We start from the raw sequence: 22,172 nt of genomic DNA, 5'->3' as shown, positions 1-22,172 counted from the left end.
CAGGACTTGGGTTATCAACACTCATCCGCAGCTGTTCCCACCTGCTCAAAACAGCTGTCACAGCCGCGCCTGGTTTCAGCATTGGACAGCATGACGAACAAAACTGAAGATGAGCTTCAGTTAAATCTTGACTCAAATACAGCAACAACAACAACAACCCAAAAAACAGCTCCACAGATATTTTTCCAATACTTGGATGGTTTTCTCTCTACCCTATTAGAATGAGTGCTCTTCTTGAGCTATAGTAATTTTACCTGAAGACGCCTCTAATATCTGCTGCCAGAGCATCGCATCAATTATTGCCCTGCAGTAAAGACGAGTAATGAAATAGCAATCTGCAATTGGATTCCAATCTCTTCAAAATGTGCTGGAGGCGCAATTTTAGTGCAATATGAAGCATGAGCTTGATTAATCTGAAATTCAATACCAATTACGGTAACATTAAAAACTCCACTGGATGTTTGGCAATACTGTAGAAAGCTGGCACAAGCAGCTGCAGAGTAAGAATGAAACTGCCTCGATAATATATTATGCGTGACACACTTGCTTTGCACTTACAGTGTTAGAGAAAAAAACAAAACAAGACTCTGTAATAAAGCTTGAATTACAGTTTATATGTCATCTGTTGAACATTTGGAACCACTTGCATATATTTCATGAAAGTAATCTCCCGTGTGCCACGGGGACACTTCGACAGATGGGTTCTCATTATCAATTAATGGAGAAAATAAGATTGCGAGGGTACAATGCAGCTTACGTAATAGCTATCGCCTTTTCATTTTATAAAAAGATCAAATTGTTGATCGATTCAAAGTGAGTCTGGAAGAAGGGGAGGGCAGGCGGGGGCTGCGTGTGACTTTTAATCTGCTACCTTGCACTGATTCCAGATTTTCTCTCTCCCTCTCTCTCACTGACAGGCCTTTCCCCCAGAGCGTTTCCCCAGAGCCTCGGCTCAAACTGCAGAACCGCTCGGTGTGGCAACTGTTGAACAAAATGGACTCTCGCAAGGAGGAGAGAAAAAAATCCCACAGGAAAGGGGGAGAGGGAGAAAATCGATGCAAGAAGGGGATTTTCAAATAGGTTGAACTGAAGGTCGGGGGGTTACTGAAAGAGGAGAGCTTAAAGGTGGGCGAGAAGATTGCCAAAGAAAGGAGTGAGGGATTGAGAAAGAGAAGACTGAGCTGTAATGAAAAGCATCTGAAATCACGTAAACTGATGCTTAATCTAATCCAAAGGCAGCCACGTTTTCTGCATGTTTCAGACAGCATCGTATCCAGCAGCAGAGAGACAGCCACAGTAAAGTGCTGCTGTGTGGATGTTTGCAGCCGAAGCTGTGAGAGAGACAGAGCTTGCTAATGAGCACACTGGGAGTGTCTGCCTTGTTGTTTTGTTGAGTGTTATTTCGAAACATTGCAACCAAGAGACTCGGGCGGGAAGGCAACTCTAGCTGTCAAACAATCTTTCGATCTGGGTTAATTGTTCGGTGAGAGTGCCGTATTATTATGATTAGCACTGTTTTTCTTTTCTTTTCCCCCCCATAATGTTTCCTCAAATGTAACTGTTACTTAACTGAGTTTGAGCATTTTTATTTGTTTACACGGATTTTTCTCAAGCTGATCAAATCAGTGTCCTTTGTTTACTCCTTTACATCCTTTATCTCGCTCTCTCTCTACCTCTCAAGCATTGATAACACACTTAAAGCACACTTCACAAAGTACATCAGTTTAGGGGTTGGTTAAAATATCATCCAGTCAAAGAAGCAACTCAATTTAGACATGCAGACATGGTCAAAGTCAAACTGAGCACCAGCCTGGGGAAGAAATTTGATTTATGTGGTTGTTGGTGCCAGACAGGCAGGACTGAGTATGTCAGAAACTGATTTTTCCACAGAGCCATCTCTAGTTTAAGAGAGAAAACATCCAGTGAGCAGCGGTTTTCTGGGTGAAAATGCCTTGTTGATGTCATGGAGAATGGCGAGACTGCCTCAAGCTGACTGGAAGGACAGAGTAATGCAAATAACCATTCATTACAATAGGCAGATGGGCTACAGCAGCAGAAGACAACACTAGATTCAACTCCTGTCAGCCGAGAACAGGAAACAGAGGCTACAATATACAGGGGCTCCCCTGTAAATTATAGCCTCAGTTGGACAACAGAAAATTGGAAAAACATTGTCTGGTGATGACACTGTAGTGTAACGGTGTGGGGGATATTTTCTTGGCACTCTTCTGGCCCCTTAGTACCAACATCATTTAAACACCACAGCCTGCCTGATTATTGTTGCTGACCATCTATCCCTTTATTATCACAGTGTAGCTGTTTTCTGATGGCTTCTTTCAGCAGAATAACACAACAGGTCATAAAGCTCAAATGATCTCAAACTAGTTTCTTGAACACGATAATGAGTTCACTGTGCTCAAATGGCCTCCACAGTCACCAGATTCAAATCCATTAGAGCACCTTTGGGATCTGTGTCATAATCTGCAGGATGTGCAGACTGGAAGCTGAGTTGTACTCAAATGCGGACACGAGCAGGCGGGGTTTAACAGAAAGCAAACTCTTTATTCAACTGATGGCAAAAAATGAACAAAAGCAGCAAACGTCCAAAAGGGGAAAACAGAAAACTATAAACTGCTAAGAAATACACCGGAGTTACTAGGACTGAGAAAACACTAAGCACAAGAAGAAACAGGAACTAAACAGATGCTGACAAAGGACAGAGAGACAGACAACACACACAGGAGGGTGATTAGGGGAAGTGGAGACAGCTGGGGAGAACGAGGCATTGATGAGCAGAATCATAACAGACGACATAAAGGAAGCAAAACTCAAGACGGCGCACATGAACAAGAGATCACCAAAATAAAACAGGAAGCACAAACACAGACAGAGACTAATACACATGAACTTGACATAGACAAAAGGTAAACAAACCGGGAGGCACGGCAGACTTCAGGGAGACACAAAAGGACGAAGCACAAAGAGATGACTAAGGTTACAGGACGGGAACTAATGAAAAGCGATTTACAACTAACCTAGAGACATAAAATAATACAACAGGGAACTGTTAACTGCTGTAGTAATTATTTATAAAACTCAAAACAGTGTATGAAGTGACACGGGACAGGTTTGTAGCAGATTTTACTACTGAGGGAACGAGAGGGCGATTAACGCTCTGGGTTTGTCAAACTTGTCACTGGCAGTGTTTCAGTCACAGCAGTATTGGATGAGAGCGAGAGAAAAAAGAAGCATTGCTGTTGAGAGGCCAGTGAGAAAACGGACACATCCCAGTAAGCACACATTGTGATGTGTTATTTTACAACAAGAAAAATTACATTTACCAGGAAAAACTCCACTTTTCATAACTAAAGTAAGTAAAACAACAAAAGTAAAAGATTTATAATTACTTTATTCATTCTTGACTTTGTTATTTTGCAGATAATACAACCTCTTACCTGTACATATGCACAGATATAATATGCTGTATTTAAAACGTCAATCACCTCAATGTTTAAGAAATGTACTGTAAATGAAGCAAGAGAGCACAGGCAGGCTAGTGGTGGTGTTAGACTGACTGACTATGCACTGAAAGTTGATTTGGATCACAAACATGTCCATGTAAACAAATACAGGGCACAAGGTGGAAAACTGTAACCTGAGGACTTAAGTTCAGATGAAAAGAACTGCGTTAAAGATGCGTCTTCTATTTTTCTTAGGAAGGATCTTGGTCAGGGGTGTGATCAGATAAATGTCAGTACAAATTAAAAATTAAAGAGCGGTTCATCGGCCTATCCCAGTGTTATTATCACAGCTGGGATAGGCTCGCAGTCCACCAACAGCCATGAATAGGATAAGTGGTAAAGACCAGAACCATAGTGATGCTCATTTGACTCACGAGCCATTACAATTCACAGGTTTTTGAACATATGTGATTTTGACCTTGAGCACAGTTTGCACAGATGAAGACCCATCAAGTAATTTCTGTATGCAAGTTTGATCAAATTCTGACCAACACGTAGGGGGAGCAGCGATTTTTGTGAATTATTGATGGGGGACGCCTCTCTGTGGCATAAGCTCATCGGTCCTTCTGCTGCATGTAATGAACTGACGACCTTTAAAAGTCTGCATTCTGCCACCTGAGCCGAAGTCAGTGTGGGTAGTTTACCATATCGCTTCATAACTGAAGCAAAACTATGTGAATGAATATAAGAAACACTTAAAAAGCACAGAAATGTCCTTAACAGTGGAATACTACATTTTCTGTTTTTATGTTTTATGTGTTGATTAATGATACAAAAACATCATTACTGGCTACACACATGGATTTGTAAGGGCATATCAGCTCTAATGTTATTTAGGTAGAAGAAAAAACATCAGGTAAACAATTTTTTTAAAAGAAAAAATGAAACCTGTCATTTAGTGTTCCCCTGTGATTGGTTGTGGGTTAGAAGTGCAAGCTACGCCTTGTGGTCATGGTACCCTTGGTTGTATTACTAATGCAACCCTGACTGGCTAATGTAAGCAAGGAAATAATGTTTTTAAGAAGAGCAGCATGCAGGAAACATAAATCCCACTCCAACTGCCAGTTTTCACATCATAACCTAATAACCAAATGGAAAACAAATCCAGACAGGGCAGGTCAAATGTATTCACAGTCAGAGGATGAGCTCTACAGATTGTTGTTGAAATGACATGATAAATGATAATGATCCGATCAGCTCTGATGATACAGATCTTGAATAGTTTAAAGCCCATATTGTTAAATTCACTCTGCACTGAGAAAGAACCTTACTTTGTCTAATTAGTAGCATATTTAAGACTTATTTTAAGACAAAACAGCAAGAACAATTTAAAATTGAGCCAAAGAAACCCCTTTCTGCTAACTGGAGCAGTTATCTTAGCTGTGTAGCTTTATTAGTGCGCAAATTGATATAAAATCTGTTGCACACAATCATTCCAGCCATCAAATTCAGCAGCTTATCTCTACAAATGAGACGCTGATTTTTCTCTTCTCCTGTCTGGGCTCCTTATGTTGGAAAATTTAGAGCTTGGTCAGTGAACCCCAAGCAACCCAAAATCCTTGCAACCTCCACTTGCAAGCTGGTTGAGGACTTTACATTTTCCTCTAGTGACTGGTGGTTGCCAGGGGATCTGACTGGATCTTAAATCTGCACTGTTCTCCTGGTAAGTTGGAGATAGATTAGCTGCATGAGCTAAGAGGAGCAGGGCTTAGCAAGAAGTCAAGGAACATATTCCTAGACACAGAGATTGTTCCACACTTGCTTTATTCCACAGATGCTCCGGAGGGTTGTGAATCACACTGACACACACGGTGAGGATATATTTACTGTGTGATGGCACAGTTTCAGGCGGTAGCCAAGAGAACACACTCACCAGGCCTGGGACTTTCTCCTGGGCACGCTCTGTCTTGTCCACTTGGAGTGAGGGGTCAGGTGGTAAATCAGTTGGCGACATATCTTGTTAGTAGACTTAAACGAGTCAGTCTCCTGCAACACACAAAAGGGGCGAATGAGGGACAGAAAAGCAAGCCACAAATCTATAAACAAACTGTTCCTCATGCATGAGCACACCTGAAACAGGGAACTAAGCAAACAATGTGATACTGGACAGCTTTTCCAGATGTTAGATATACTAAAAGTCAGTAATTAGCATATATTTTCATCCTTTATTACTGCTGAAAAAAAAAAAACTTGTGAAACTACCAAATTTTACATGTTTACAAAGTATTTCTTTGTCTTGCTTTAAACATTTTCCACATGACTCAGTAATTCAGCTTCTCTTTTGCGTTCCTGTTCCTTCCTGATTCTCCGGCACCTCTTTACATTCTTTTTCTTCGCTCTCCCTCCTCCGTCAAACACTGGAACGGGTTGCGCTGGGCAGGCTAAATCTAATTAATGGTACAACACGACAACTAGAAAGAGGCAATGCGGCGAGAGAGGAAAAAAGACAGGGCCAATTTACCTTAAGGCGATTAACCGTTCCCGCTGCCTCTTCTTTTCTTGGGTGACAAACAAACATGTCACGCGCTTCAAAACATTCAGTGCTTCTCTTTCAGCCACTTGGATGAATGAGCACGATGTTAAGCAGCGCATGCTGATTTACAGAGCAAAAGTGTTCTTAGAAAAATGCGTGCTCCAGAGTTACTGACAGAGTGCAGTACTGTAACTCTATAAGCAATGCTAAGCATTAATAACGGGTCTGCATTAAAACAAGACACCTGCATATGATGTATGTTTTAACCAATGATATGCCCTTGAATGCTCAGCCTAAATAAATCTAAGGTGGAAAATACTGGCCACAGAAGCACCTGCTGGGCCCTATATCCACCACATTGCCGCTATACACCCTTGTCACGTTTAACACAGTATCCTGCCACGGGTCGCCAGCCAGTCAGGAGAACATTGCTGCCAGCTTCTCACTTTTCTTCCCTACCTCCAGGGCTTTCCTTGCTGAAGTAAACAAAGATAAGATTAGAGTTTCTTCCAGGTGATTATCATCTGAACTCAGTAAGTAATAACTACACCACAAGGACGTTTTTTCCCCCCTGTGGCAGCCATTCTTTCATAACTGTATCCGTAATAGCTTCTGGGTTCATGTTTTACAGCCACTCTGAGTAGATTCTGTAATGTCTTCAGCCTCTTACCTTAGATTGAAATGTACTTTGAATTTCAACGTGTCTGATTTGTATGCTGTGCTGCAAGTAAACGAGCCGACTGCCAGTTTGGACAAAGAAAAAAAAAAGTGGCTTTGATTTTTGGGCAGAATTCAAATTTCGTGCTGGAAAATCTCTCTTTGCTCTTTCCTAGATTTCCCAGTTCCAAGAGGAAAGCATTACCTTCCCCAGTTTGATTTCTGGCTATTTATCAAAGCCCTCAAACTTCCCTCACTGTTAGTGCCAGGGTAATGAGCCCCCTAAAGCCAGGCAGCTAGAGGTTAAGAGCTCTGTTGACCTCTGGCTGCCTGGCACCTGACCGTGCTTTCCAGTATAACCCAACCAGAGCAGGTAATTTAATACACCTGGTGCATAGCTGCTTCCCACTTGCAACTGGGCTAACCGAGCGCAGAGTAACAATGAAGAGTCATACCCTGGTTCTGTTTGGCCCTGATATTCATCCCTAACCTCTCATGCTAATGAGTCAGCGCTTACAATATTTTCCATTCTTCCTGTCTTCTGCATTTGTGGCTGCACAAAGCAAACCGATGGTTCATTGTTATTGCAATAGCATGACAATGAATATGACACAAGCATCTAAGCGTGGCTAATGAAGGCGTGCGTGTAGCCTCTGTGTGAAATGTACTGCTTGTCCTTTTTACTGGTGTCAAGTCTGTAAACAAACAGCTGCTTTGAATGTTCACTATGAATAAAACTGTTTTATTCATACCCTTTTTGGACACTGCAGGTCCCGGGCAAGGCTGAGCAGCAACTCGTGGGAAATGGGGTCCACCAGGTTTAGAAACGCTGCATTTTTGTACAAAATGTCATTGAGTGACGTTCCCTGAAGTCCCAAATCCTAAAGGAGAGAAAAGAAAAAGGATGTGAGTGATTCAATTTACTCTTTCTAACCCATGGATTAGAATTTCAAAAACAGAATTTGATTCAACTGAACCACACTTTAAATATTAAACTGAGATTTCATAGCTAGTTAACTGAAAATAGACTTTCAGTATTGTCAGCTATGTTCATTATTCCCTTTTATCACGGCTCCTTAACACAAGGTCAGCTGATAAGTGTTTCCCATCATAGCTGTGTTTCTCCACCCAACGTAGCTGATTAGGGTGTGCTGGGCAGTATACAGAATATACAGTTGTAGTTAACATCCACTCATCATTGCCAAATGTCTTTGTAATTGTGAGCATTTAATGAGCTCTCTGAACCGTTCTTTTCCCACTGTAATATAATTATACAGCATACATCTTTGATGACTTTAAAAAACAAGAGAAAAAAAGAAGATAAAAAGAAGAAAAACAAGACCTAATATTTTCAAGTTGGTGATCATGATCGACTGCAATTTGTAGTTTCTCTTTGCGTTCAAAAAGTTTGTTTGACATGATTCAATTGATTTATCAATACTGAGTGGGAATAGGAACAATTATAAAAGAGGAGTAAAACTGAGGCTTTCAAACGAAAGAACTATACCAGCTGTTGGAGGTTGGTAAAATTTGTGGACTAAACTATAATGAACATTTTTCCTTTCAAATGGTCTGTATTTGGTTTTACTTACTTGGGAATCAAAACATTGCCAAACCTAAAGGACCTGTGGAAACCTAATTTTCTTCCAGTTTATTCCTCAATAAAAAGAAAAGACATTGACCTTGGCATGACGTACCACTTTCTCTCTGATAGGCCACATTAGTTTCATTAAAATGAATATCCTCCCTCATATTTTATAAACTTTGTAGATGCTTCCTCTGTAATTGCCCAGAAGAATATTCAGGATATACAAAAGGCCTTCTCTAAATGAATCTGTCATGGCAAAAAACCTAGACAGAGGCTTATACCTTTACAGTTACATACAGACATGGGTGGCCTTTCCATGCCTAAATTACTGTTCTACAACCAGACTTGCCATGCTCACATCTTTGGTCTTGGCTAATGCAAATCTTAAATTGGAATCATGTATTGCTTGTTGGAGTTCTCCACGCTTCCTATGGAGTCTGGTCACGTTATGTCAGTAATATAAGCCCAGTGGTAAAGCACCATCTTATTTTATATAACAGTATTAAAGACTGGCACTATATTACTAAATACCTTGGAAGGAATAATATGAAATCCTTGCTGTCCCTTATTGTCCAAAATGCTGACTTTCCTGCTGGCACTGGCTCATCTGCTTTCTCCTTATTGTGGGACGGGGAGATAATGTGTCCAAAGGAACAATTCTTTGGATATTTGAAAGTTAGGCACTTTTTATCTTCTAATCTCACCTCTACTTCTATTAACCTACCTACCTACAGGGTTTAGTTACCTACCTATAGCATCATAGAGCGGTTTGTCTTAGAGCCTTAATCTGGGAAGTCTTTTATTTCGCTATTCTACTCCCTTCTCTGTTCCTCTGATGAATATGAGCTGCCTAATATTGCTCATAAGTGGGAAAAGGATTCAGGCACAGAATATATAGAGGATGACTGGCAGGGAGCATTATAAAATCTGCCCTCATATGCAATAGACAGAGCGACTCAGTATAAGATTCTTCACAGATTGCATATCACCCCTGTTGTTTTGTACAAGATCAACTGCTCTCTCCCTTCTCTGTTCTCTTCTGATTGGGGAACATATTTTCATTGCTTCTGGGAGTAAATTAATTTCCAGCTTGTGGTCATTTATATCTATGGAACATAGTAGAATATTTAAAATGAAAATTTAAAATGATCCTGGTGTTTTCCTCTTAGGCCTATCCTTTAGAGAGTTGCATCTAGCAGTAGCTAGCAGTCATAGCTCAAGAATTGGGAGTTCGCTTTGTAATCGGAAGATTGCCGGTTTGAGCCCCGGCTTGGACAGTCTCGGTCGTTGTGTCCTTGGGCAAGACACTTCACCCGTTGCCTACTGGTGGTGGTCAGAGGGCCCGGTGGCGCCAGTGTCCGGCAGCCTCGCCTCTGTCAGTGCGCCCCAGGGTGGCTGTGGCTACAATGTAGCTTACCATCACCAGTGTGTGAATGGGTGGATGACTGAATGTGTAAAGGGCTTTGGGGTCCTTAGGTACTAGTAAAGCTCTATACAAATACAGGCCATTTACCATTTACACTACAGACTTCTGGAGAAGCTTCTTTTAATTGCCAAAAAGTGTATTTTACACAACTGGATCAAAGCTTCTTTGCCAAGTGTTACCATTTGGTACCAGGAAATCTAATACTCTCCACATGAAAGACTACAAAACAGAAATGACTCATTATTTTTTAGGGTCTGGTCACTCTTTCAAGACTTTCTACCTTCTGGCCTGAAAACCCCAAAAAGTCAAACACTTATCCAGTGTCACAAAATGTATTTCTGTCCACGGTTTCATTACTTCTTTGCCAACATCTTGTGTTAATGATGGAAGAATCTGACCACATTAGTTTCATTAAACTAACCACATTAGTTTCATTAAACTCCCTGAACCACTCTTGCACATTTTGAGCTCAGTGAATCTTGGACTATGACTCTGCCATCAGGGGAGAAAATATCACCTGATGGACAAACCTGGTCATTCAGTATGTTTAGGTAGTCAGCCAAACTGAGTTTTGGGCACATAATGTTGCTGAAGCTAAATCTTCAATCTAGACACTGGCAAGCAGATCGTTATTGGTTAGTGCCTCTGCTGATTGGGCTTTTTTCAATCCATCCTGCAGATGCTCATTTGGACTGAGCGCTAGACAGTTTGCAGGGTAGATCAGTGCCTCATTGTCATGTTGCTCAAGCTGTTCGTGAGCAGATTTTGTGGAGTGGTGCTGCGGGTGGGGAGCACCATTGTTATATTATAGCAACACAGTGGTGGAGAAAATGAAACTTCTGTTGCCTTGCAAATGTTAAAAAAGCTTGATCTACAGAGACATGCACACAAGCATAAAGCATCACAATCTTTTACTAATTGAAGTTGATCTACTCAGACATATTAAGAGATTACTGGCATTTTTATAGCATGAAAAGAATAGAAAAACATGTTCCTCTGGCCCATCCTCTTACAGTTTACAGTGATGGCAGATTTACATAAGGACACAACAAGAGATTATGGACCTTAAAAATTTGTTCAGCTTTGTAAACATACATATAACAATGTACAATTGTCCTCATTCAGGCTTTCAGTACAGCCCACTGGGATCCACAGTGCAACCTTTTTTTGTTTGCTGAGAAACCTGTCAGACTGCTAACTTTAACTGTTTCTGCCTGCACAAGTACATGCGAGAGTCTTCACTCCCCCCAGGCATCTGAGAAATGAAGATCTAGTAGTAATGCCACCACATCCGACAACATTGTGCGTAATGTAGCAATTTCTGCCAGAGTTTCATGTGGGTTTTTAATCAAAGCACGCACAGGTAAACTCCAGGGTTCAGTTAACATGTGAGAGGACTATAGCTATACTTGTGCAACCTGCAAGAACACAAGTTTATTTTGCCTGGTTCTCAGGCCAGGGTTATTTCATTAAACAAAGGTAAAGCTACAGACACCGAAAAAGAACTTTTGCAACATGGATAAAACTTGTAGCATGTTCAGTTACAACTAAGAGGATGGTTTTTGTTGCTGGTTTGAGATGTTTCCCTGAAACTGTAGGAAATGGTGTGAGGCTGTGAACTGCATCTCCTCTCAACTGTTTGATGCATCAGACGTCACATGTATAATAACCCCCCCCCCTCAAAAATGCTGTGAAGACAACAGATCCTCTGTCACAGGTGCACCACTAAAGGGCTGAATGCAGGGATGCTAAAATGAGCAATCAGTGTGATATTTGGAGCTGGACACTTACATTAACCAGTTGAAATGGGAAAAAATGTAAGACCTCTAATCCATTTGAGGATAATGCTTTTTGAATCAATCTAACGTCGCTTTTTTTTTATCTTCATAGTTCATAACCAGAAGACTGTGTGATGTGCAGAAGATTTTAATAAAACCATAAAACAGGTCACATCCCCAGTGGGGTGGCTGATGATATTTTTTGACCGGGCTTTATTTTCGTTTGCGGCGACAATGTAAATAGAGTATATTGAAGCTGCATCTTGAGGTACTGACGTGTCATTAACAGCCAGTGTTTGAGATGTAATGTTTTCAGACGCGCTGAATAACCCCAGCAGCACGCAGTGTCAGCCACCTTTTCAATGAAGACGCCGACACGTAAACACCCAACAAGCCATATTAAAAAAAGAAACAACAAACGGCGGAGAAGATATGAACGAAGCGGAGGAGACCAAATAATCCGAAGATTAAAGGCTGGCAGCAAAAGGAAAGGAAGTCAAAGGAAATCTGGTCTTTAAAGGCATAAAGCATCAACGTCTTTTCCTAGTTCAAGACAAATTAAAGAGTTTCCCTACTCAGATATATCAACAGACTACAGACCCTTTTTTTTAAATACGAAAAGAATATAAAATCGTGTTTCACTGGCCGATCTTCCTCTAACAGTTTACTGTGATGGCAGTTTTATGTAAGCATGCAACAAGAGGCCGTGGAGCTTAAAAATAAATACTGTCAGCTCTATATGAACTGAAAAGCTTTTCAAACTGCAGGCTGGAGGTTGAAACTGTGTAAGACATGCTCTATATGTGCTGACAGCCATAACACTGCGGGGCACAGTGGAAGCAAAGAGGAAAACTCCCATCAGCATTTTCTCCTCCTCCAGCTTTTGTGTTGATTTATTACAGCAGAGATCTGTGGGATTCCCTGACGCCGGGCTATCCTCCAGACCAGCTCTCCTTTCAATAAACCTCATTAATTGGAGACAGAAGGTGCCACATGCGTCTAAAAGTGGAGGCATAGAGGATTTTGGAGATTATGATCATGATGCGTGTTAACCATAGCGCAGCTGCGGCATCAGATATGATTTTTTTTTCTTTGTGGAGCATTCACAAATAAATCGAAAGACATTTCAACTACGCAAAAAAAGATCTGATCCCGTGGATTAATCCGACCGATTCCTAATTATAAAAGCATGAAATGTTTTGCTATTTCTCACTGAGACGATGCCTGTGCATACGCTTGTGTGCCTTCAGATCCCACGACAAATGTCCCCTGTGAAAGCTGCATATCTAATCTGGTGTGTGCTTTGTCACAAAAAAGTCTGAATCGAGCGATGAGCTCCGAACCGCAGAACATCATCCCACACATGCAGTTCATTAGAATCCAATTAAATATATTGCAGAGTGCAACAAATCCAGTCCCACCATTTTATGTAGGAAGAAACATGCCAGAGCTGTCAGGTGAAGGATGTTCCAACTCCGGTTATGCTAACCCTTTTTTCTTCTTCATTGACTGGACTAAATTCAAAATATCATGGCTGTAATATGAAAATGAAAGCTGTAAAGACTTAAACAACACTTTGGTAAGGGTAGGATGGAGTCTGTATGTTTGGTCACAGGTGTCAGGACACAGTAAGATGACTATTTCTGTATTTTATGATATTTTGGTTGTTGCTTTTCGCTGTCACATTGATACATGGGAACGCTAATATGAGTCACTACATATTGGTTTTTAAGTAGACACTTGCATCCAGTGCTAGCCTGGCTTTACAAAAGTCAAGTATTTCTGAAACTAGCTTGTTCATTAGCCTGTGTATAGAAACCAAACTGTTTCTAGATACAAAGTGTGGCGAGGTGTAGTCTGCGGTGCCGCTGTAGGGGAGGCAGACGCACCTGCATGGCATCCGCAATCATGACTCGCCGGCTTAAAGTCTGTGCTTTCTGACTGTTGTTGCTGAAGAGCTGCAGCTGTTGTGTACATTTCAAAAGCCGTGAATAAAGATGCTGAAAAGTATGCAAACGTGGACGGGTCTCCTGTGGTTCTGTTACACAAACAAAAAACTTCTTGCGCCCTGTTAGTCACCTGAAACTTCAGGAAGTTCTAACTTATTTGTAACATTTATAACACATGCTAATTAGCAAGCAAGCTTTAAAGACACTTGCTGATATACTTTGTTTCTCTCGGACAGAGTTGAGCTAAGTCCTTCCCTCGGTGGCTGTATTATGAAGCAAATTCGACAAAGCCAGGCTTTCCCTGCATTAGCTTGGTGCTGCATTTCTAGCCTTATAGCTGCACATTAGCACTCTGGAAGAAACATTAACCTCCTAAGACCTGAACTCTTTCATGACATGCATTTTTTATTTGTCTTTGCTATTTGGGCTGATTGGGACCTGATGAATGGAAAAACAAAGAATTACCTTTTTTTTCTTTTTTTTTTACCAGATTTTTTCTGAGACAAATGAGATCCACATATGAGGACATTCATTTTAAATGATCAAGCCCTTGTAGAGCAAAATTAAGTATGTTGGTCTAGACAACACAAAATGTGATGTTCACATATGTGGAAGCCAGGTACTAGGACAGTGGTGGGCAACTTCAGGCCTCGAAGGCCGGTGCCCTGCAGGTTTTAGATATCACCCTGGGTCAACGCACCTGAATCAAATGATGAGTTCATTCATTGGAGAACTTCAAGACATGTTGAGGAGGTCATTTAGCCATTTGAATCAGCTGTGTTGGATCAAGGACACATCTAAAACCTGCAGGACACCGGCCCTCGAGGCCTGGAGTTGCCCTCCCCTGTACTAGGAGGTTAAATGTTACTCACTCTGCTCAGATCTATCATACCCCCACAGTCAAATAAACAAAATGTAGAAGGAGTTCAGCACCTAACCAAGTACAAGCCTGGAAATACCACGATGGCTGAGGGCAACGAGGCGCTTGCGGAGAAACTGAACCACGTCTTTGCACGCTTCATGGTGAAGGGACAAGAGGCAGCCGCAGCTCAAACATCGGACAACAGCAGCAGCCCAAGCCTCATGGTGCAGGTATATGAGGTGAGGTGCACACTGAGGGCAGTGAACCCCAGGAAGGCCGCTGGTCCAGACGGGGTGAGTGGGAGTGTCCTAAAAGAATGTGCAGACCAGCTGGCTGGGGTCTTCACTTTGATCTTCAACACGTCACTGTCCCAGTCCTGCATCCTGCCATGCCTAAAGTCGGTCACAATTGTCCCACTGCCAAAATGTACCAACATTAGCAGCCTCAACAACTACCGACCTGTTATACTGAAGTTTTTCGAGAAACTGGTCCGATGCCACATCATGTCCTGCCTGCCACTCACACTCGACACGCTCCAGGTTGCATACAGAGCTAACAGATCAACTGAAGACGCCATTGTCCAAAATGCCATCTCTCACCTGGAACAACAGGGGTGTTATGCCAGGCTGCTGCTTTTAATACGAAACTCCTGGCCGGACTAATAGTTAAACTGCTCGATATCGGATTTCCTTCTACCACCTGCTGCTGGATCAGAGACTTCCTGTCAGACCGTGTACAGAGAGTTAGAGTGGGTCCCCTTCTTTCCTCAGCCCTCAGCCTTAACCCTCCACAAGTCTGTGTACTAAGTCCCCTACAGTGCACTCTGTACACACATGACTGTATCAGCACCCAGTCAACGCAGTTATTAAGTTCGCAGATGATGGTGGAGCTCATCTCTGGGGGCGACGAGACAGCATACAGAGCTGAGGTTCAGAGGCTGTCGGATTGGTGTGTAGACAATAACTTGGACCTCAATATCACCAAGACAAAAGAACTGGTAGTCGACTTCAGAAGGAGGAAGTCCCTGTTGCAGCCCTTCAGCATTACGGGAAGTGTGTAGAAAGGGTGTCCTTAATGGGTATGCACATAGACACAGACATCCAATGGAGCTCAAACACTTCGACGGTTGTAAAGAAGGCCCAACAGCGTCTCCATTTTTGTGAGAATCCTCAGAAAAATGGACCTGAAGAGGGAGCTGCTGATCGTCCTCTACTGTTGCTCAAGTTAAAGTGTGCTGAGATACTGCATCTCTGTATAATTCTTCAGCACACAAAAAGGCACTTCAGAGGGTCATTAATATGGCCCAAAAAATCATTGGACATCCTCTTCCCTCCCTGAAGGACCCGTACAGCACTCGCTGTCTCAAGAGGGCACGCAGCATGTTTAAGCTGCTGCCGTCTGGCAGGAGATTTAGGTTGCTGAGGTCACAAACAAACACACTCAAGGACAGCTTTTACAACAGTTACAGTAACAGTTAGATACTAATCAGTGCTAACAGCTGACCTGAATGGCTACCTCCCTTGACTTTTTTGGTGTGCAATAAAAACAATGTACAATAAGCATTCACTTATTCTTTTATTTATTAAGTCATTCATTTTTTTGCTCATACCTTTCTTGCACTTAAAAAAACACTTTAAAGTTACTGTGTTGTGTTGTGGTGTTGTGTTTTGTTGTGTTGTGCTTGGTGCCGACGTGGCACCAATTTCGTTGTACTATTGTACTAGGTATGACTGTGTAATGACAATAAAGAGTTATCTATCTTATCTATCTAATTTGGCTGACTGAAAATGATTGGCAATAAATAGCCTACACATGTAAATAATTGATTTTCTAATCAGAGCTCTGTTAGCTGCTAACTCATCAGCGTTAGGACCAGTCACACTGTAAAATCCATTCAAAGCAGCCCCCCGACGTGATTCAGTGTGAAGCTTTTATTTAGACTATTAAAACATTACCTCGCATGTACATAAGCAAGAATGCTGCCATTAAGAGGGTTGCATCTTGGCTGCAATCCAGTTATACTGTTATTACCATATTAACAAACTTAAGGCAAGTTGATTTTCTTTTATATTTTAATTCCAAGGAGCCAGGCTGTTGTAATTTTTAAGTGGTCTTGAGGAATAGTTTTCCAAGCTTTCTCAGGGCATTTTAAACTTTAACAGTGGACACTGACTATGTTTTCACTCATTTTCAGTCCAGTCCTTTCACCTGACCAATTTCAGAGTTTTTTTCCTTTTAAGCCACTGACCACCAACCTCTGACTTATTCAATCATTAAAAGGCTTTTAAGTCAACTGAATAACTGGTATTGTGTCTATGCATAACAGACAACTTAGCAAAGAGCCAAATTTTCTTACCAGCAGCAAAACACACCATGTCTCCACTTCTTTACTTGGATATCCAAAAATTGCCAAAGATAACACAGTTAGCAGGCATAAAATAGCTTTTTTAGACCAACGAGGTGATTCCCAAAGAGCCAAAAACTTGACGTAGCGTGTCTTAAAAAAGGAAACCGGACAAGTGGTGAACAAAAGAAGAAGTGGCAGGTCTAAAAAAGATTTGAAAGTCATCTAATTAAGAAATAGGAAAAATCCTGTAGAGATCAGACACAGGACCCGAGAGATGCATCTGACCCTTCAGCTGATCCATCTACTGCTCACTGAACCCGCATCAAAACGGTTTTAGTGGAAGGCTGGCTGTCAACAAGCCATTCTTAAAGAACGGGATGAAAATTACAAAAACTGGACTAAAAATTGGTGGCAAGATGTTTTATGAAACGATGAATCCAAATGTTAAATTTCTGGTTTAAATCATCGTCAGTTTACATTGAGGTACAACAGTGATGTATCTACAGCCATCTGTGTAACACAGCGGAGGCTCTGTCATGTTTTGGGGCTGGATTTCAACCAGTGGTGTCAGAGATCTTGTCAAAATTGATCAATTTTGAATGTAGAAAACTAGAGTCAGATTTTGACTCTTCATGCAATACCACTGGGAAAGGATCCGGTGCATTTATCAGCAGTGATCTGAAGCACACTGCCAATGAAGAACAAACAGCAGAATGTTATCAGTCATAGATTGGCCTCCCCGAGTCTGATTATTACTGAAGCAGTGTGGGATCATCTTGACAGAGAGCGAAACAAAAGTCCGGCAACATCCAAATAAGAGCTTTGAATATCCTTCAAGAAGCCTGGAGAACTATTCCTGAAGACAACTTAAACAAATGACAAGAAAACTTGTCTAAGAGAGTTTAGGCTGTGTTGAAAAATTAAAGGTGGTCATACCAAATATTGACTTTCAAGCTTGTTAGAATTGTACAAATTATGTTTTTGCTTTATATGCCGTATTTCCATGTATTTTTTTTATATCCATTTCTAGCCCACTGTTATTTAGGATGTTTTTCCAGTTAATAAAATAAGTGTGCTTCTGACAACTAATCTTAATCTTTAAAAAGGTCACATACAATAATGTGGAGCAGTTTAATTACTGTTTTCTCCATAGCTACATATTGGTAATTAATATCAGTATTTGCTGATTCTTTGTTTGCTAATAAATATCTAGAAGATCCCAAACTAATTAACTTAATGGCCCAGAAGGCAGATCTACCGCAGAGATATCATGTGGGGGCCGATGTTATTCGTTCCTCTTTGAAACGACTTCCTCGATGTGAAAGACACTTGTTCCAGCATCCATCACTTCGAGGTGATTATCTCCAAAACCATCCGTCCCTGAGAGGAAAAGCTGCTTTACTGCTAGAGAACAACAACAGGAGATCAACTGGCAGTTTTTTTTCCCTCCAGTCTTGAAGTATTATTAGTCAGACACTTGGCTTCAGCCCCAACAACGTAGCAGTGCTCTGGCTTCACCTCACTGAGTGATGGAGAGACTATTCGTGCTTCGTGAGCAGTTTAAATGCCGAGCTATGGAGAAAGCAGCCCCTGCACACGACCAACAAATCTACATGTTGATCTTTAAAATCCTTTAAAAAAATAAAAAGAAATGACTGACTGTAGGTCTGCTTTAATAAACATAGACACTTTGAAGTCTTAAAGGAATATGTATGAGTCACTTTCCTCCTGCTTCATGCAAATAGTGTATGAAGCTTAACAATTCATCCTATTTTGTGCTCTGCTATTGGTTTTAGCAGAAGGATACCCATAAATCTGTCTTTAATTCAGACTTTTGAGAGCTTCCCATCGGCATTGTTTCCTGCTTTAATCTGCACACATCTGTATAATTTATTCTACAGCACCCTACAGATGGGCAGGGACTTTTCATGACAGGAGGCCCTCTTGATCAAAACTGCTTTTGTCTGAACTTCAGAACTGTTCCCTTTGATCACAGCTAACAGAAGGCAGCAGGAAGCTCAGGCTTCAAGCTTGAAAAATATTTATTTTTTCTTATTTCTCTAGTTTGTATAAATCTAGAGCAAGGATTAACCCAGAGATGGCAACACACAGCAATGTGTAACAGATGAGAGAAGAAAGGCTTCCCTTACCCTAGACCTGTATATTATTTCAGAGCTATGAAGCTGGGGAAAGAAAGGTGTTTCGATCGGGGACTGATTAGAGCTATTTTTAACAATGGTGTATTATAACCTCCAAGACTTTTGGATAAACTGCTTCTTAAGCCTTCTTAACAATGAAAACAGTGAACAGACATGCCATTCATTTACATTATATACAGGCTTTGTATACTCTATAAACTTGACTGGTAAACAGAGTCACCCCAGGTTCTTAAGTCTGCCTACTCACACTTTCAGTGTTAATATAAAAGGCTGATAAAAATATTGAGCCTGAGTTTATCATCTCCATCTTCATCATCTGAATCTTAATATTTCACCAGCATCTGAATTTTTAATCTCACATTTCTAAGCTCATTCAAACCTATTTCGTTCAACCAAAAAACAATGCATAAATCAAACACAGATCATTTAGACCCACCCATAATTTAGAGCTTTTAGTACGCACTTTAATTTTCTCTCATCTCTCACATTTTATGTGCGTCCCTCAGTCCCGCTTAGCCCATCATCAGCTCATCCAGAATTGCAGCTGCTCACAAAAAACATGGCCACCACCCTTCTTATCCTGGCTTCCCTTTCACTGACATCCAGTGAAATTTGTGAATTCATTTCAAAGTGTTACTAATTTCATATAAAGCCTTTATAGCCTTGTATGGCCAGGCTCCAGGCTCCGGCCATCTGAGCAGTCTTTATACTGACCCAAGCTCTAATTTGAAATCTTTTTGACTTTATTGTAAACTCTCTTGAGGTTGTAGTACAACAGCCCCCTCAGTTTATCAGGTAAGCTGAATAAGTGGGTGTGTTTTAAATAACTACTGAGAACTAATTTCTGTGGTTTCATATGTTTCTCTAATCTTTCATCCAGTATTTTTGTGATATAACTCAAACCGAATGGATGCACGGAACTATGCCTTTATGAAAAAACACAATCAAAAGATTGTGTGTGCCTGTGTGTTTGCATGATGGGTTGTGTATACTTATCTTTAATGTGTTTTTTTGTAATTGTGAAGAGCTCTGCAACAATGTGTTAAGAAATGCCGTACAACAACAACAAAATAAAATCATTACTCATAGTATAATAATGTTTGATTGGACCAGAATTTAACCAAAGAAACAGACTTTATGGAACTATTCAGCATGCCTTCATTTGAGGAGAAGTTGCACAGGATTTTAGAAATCAGAAACGCTGATGGCCAAAGGCTATTACTAGCTGGGGTGTGATTATTATGCTGAACTTCTGCTTTTAGTGAATGTTCTGTTAGACGTGACCAGGTTTTAGCAGACATGCAAAAACTGAACTACAGAATTTTACAAATGCACTTGTGGATGGTTCAAACATTAAGCACACAGTTTCACGCGAAACCAGCTTCCTAGCGATTTAAGAAGGCCAGTTGCTTAAAAACCACCCTCCATCCTTTAGTCACAAAGTTTCAGGTACACTAGGAATAAAGTAGTCCCCCCTCCCCCAAGCTTCCACAGTAAGCGCATGCATGATTAAAATAAGCTCGGTCTCTTGCCTTTCTCAGCACTTTCAGCACTTCGGCCGCTTGCTCCATCTTCTGCTCTCGGAGAAGCCTCTGGATTTCCCGGACCCAAGCCACCCGCCTGACATATGGGCTGTGGTTGGTTTTCCGCAGCATCCCTGGAAGCTTGTCGGACTTGAGCATCAGGGAGGTAAACAAGAAGTCTCCGCTCCTGCCGCCACTCCTCTCGCTCTCTCCAGGAATATCATTCCTCTGGCGTCTCCTTTTTGACAATTTGCTATCAAAATCGAGACTTCTCTGTCTGGTCAACTTAGAGCCCATCACTCCTGGGAGGATGTGTCACTGTTGGTGCGGAGAGCGAATTTTCAGCGTGCAGCCAAAACATCACACTTAACTTGAAATGTGAGGAGATGCATAAAATAGTGCCTCAAAGTTTGAAGGCTACTAACCAACCGCACAGCATCGCCACCGTAAATGTGCGGCTGGTTTCGCCGCCGTCTTCTCTCAGTCTGCATCTGTCCATGCACTGCCTAAGCACTCTGGCATCCCTCGCTTTACTCGGGGATGGTGTTTCTTCTCAGCCAATCAGATCGGTACTCGCTGCACAGCTTGAGAGTGCAGGAAAACACTCAGCTGAGTTTTCTTGCATAGCTATTAGAGTTGGCTAAAGCTGAACTACAATCTGAAACTGGGTGTGAATAAAGTGAATAAAAATAAAAGCATCCAGAAAATATGTTTAGTTTGAGTTTTTGTCAGTTTGGTGAAATTTGTTATCACAACATGATGCTTTGATGCGTCTGTTTATTGAGATTTGGGGCGTCTGTATGGGTCACCTGCCTTCAGTGGTATTTACACTCACTGGCCACTTTGTTAGGTACACATGTTCAACTTAAATATACAATCACGACCTGTTAATGTTCAAAGTGAGCATCAGAGTGGGCCAGAAACGTGACCTACGTGACTTGACTGAACGTGTCATGGCTGTTGGTGTCAGTCAGACTGTCATATTGGGATTTTCCCACTCAGTCATCAATAGGGTTTACAGAGAATGGTCTGAAAAACAATATATCCAGTGATCAGCCGTTTTGTGGGTGAAAATGCCTTGCTGATGTCAGAGGTCAGAGGAAAATTGTCACACTGCTTTGAGCTGATAGGAAAGCAACAGTAGGTCAAATACATACTCATTATGACAAAGGTACGCAGAAGTGCATCTTTAAATGCACACTGGATCTTGTAGCAGATGGGCTAAAACAGCAGAAGACCACACTGATCAGCACTTCTATAAGCTAAAAACAGTAAAATAAATGTCATAATCTGCACAGGTTCACCAAAATTGGACAACAGGAGATTGGAAAAATGTTGCCTGGTCTGATGGGCATTTATTTCCACCGTGACATTACAATGGCAGGAATCAGACTTTGAAAAAAAAAAGCATGGATCTATCTGGGCTAGTGCCAGCAGTTTAGGCTGCTGGTGGTGTAACAGTGTGAGGATATTTTCTTGGCATTTTTTTAGGTCCCTTAGAACCAACTGAGCATCGTTTAAATGCCACAGTCTGGCTGAGTATTGTTGCTGACCATGTCTCTTTATGACCACAGTGTACCCATCTTCTGATGGGTGCTTTCAGCGGGGTGATGCACCACATCACAAATCTTGGATTATCTGAGATTGGTTTCTTAAATGTCCTCTCAAATGTCCTCCACAGTCACACGATTTCAGTCCAATAGAGCACCTTTGGGATGTGTTGGAACAGGAGACTCACATCATGGACGTAGAGCTGATAAATCTGCAGCAACTGTGTAATGCTGTCATGTTAACAAGTTTAACAAGCCTTGTAAGCCAAAGATGCTTGCATTTTTTTCAGTCCTGTTATCAAAACTCAAAAAACATGTTTAAAACATGGACGAATTCCA

At 41.3% G+C, this 22,172-nt stretch overlaps 1 protein-coding gene across 1 annotated transcript in view; it reads right to left on the bottom strand.

The window, feature by feature from the left end:
* Window positions 1–20,797, bottom strand: part of lrrc75bb (leucine rich repeat containing 75Bb) — a 36,336-nt gene extending 15,539 nt beyond the window's left edge. The window contains exons 1-4 of the mRNA XM_042225763.1: window positions 20,709–20,797; window positions 20,293–20,601; window positions 7,404–7,532; window positions 5,395–5,507 (exon numbers count right to left, since the gene is read on the bottom strand). Of these exons, the coding sequence (XP_042081697.1) occupies window positions 5,395–5,507; window positions 7,404–7,532; window positions 20,293–20,580 (530 nt within the window). The 5' untranslated portion in view covers window positions 20,581–20,601; window positions 20,709–20,797. The remainder of the gene's footprint in view (window positions 1–5,394; window positions 5,508–7,403; window positions 7,533–20,292; window positions 20,602–20,708) is intronic.
* Between the last annotated feature and the right edge of the window lie 1,375 nt (window positions 20,798–22,172).

This window comes from Haplochromis burtoni, unplaced genomic scaffold (genome assembly GCF_018398535.1).
Source record: "Haplochromis burtoni strain Fernald_Lab_line unplaced genomic scaffold, NCSU_Asbu1 Contig_182, whole genome shotgun sequence".
Lineage (NCBI taxonomy): Eukaryota > Metazoa > Chordata > Actinopteri > Cichliformes > Cichlidae > Haplochromis > Haplochromis burtoni.
This window is presented reverse-complemented; position numbering and strand designations above follow the sequence as displayed.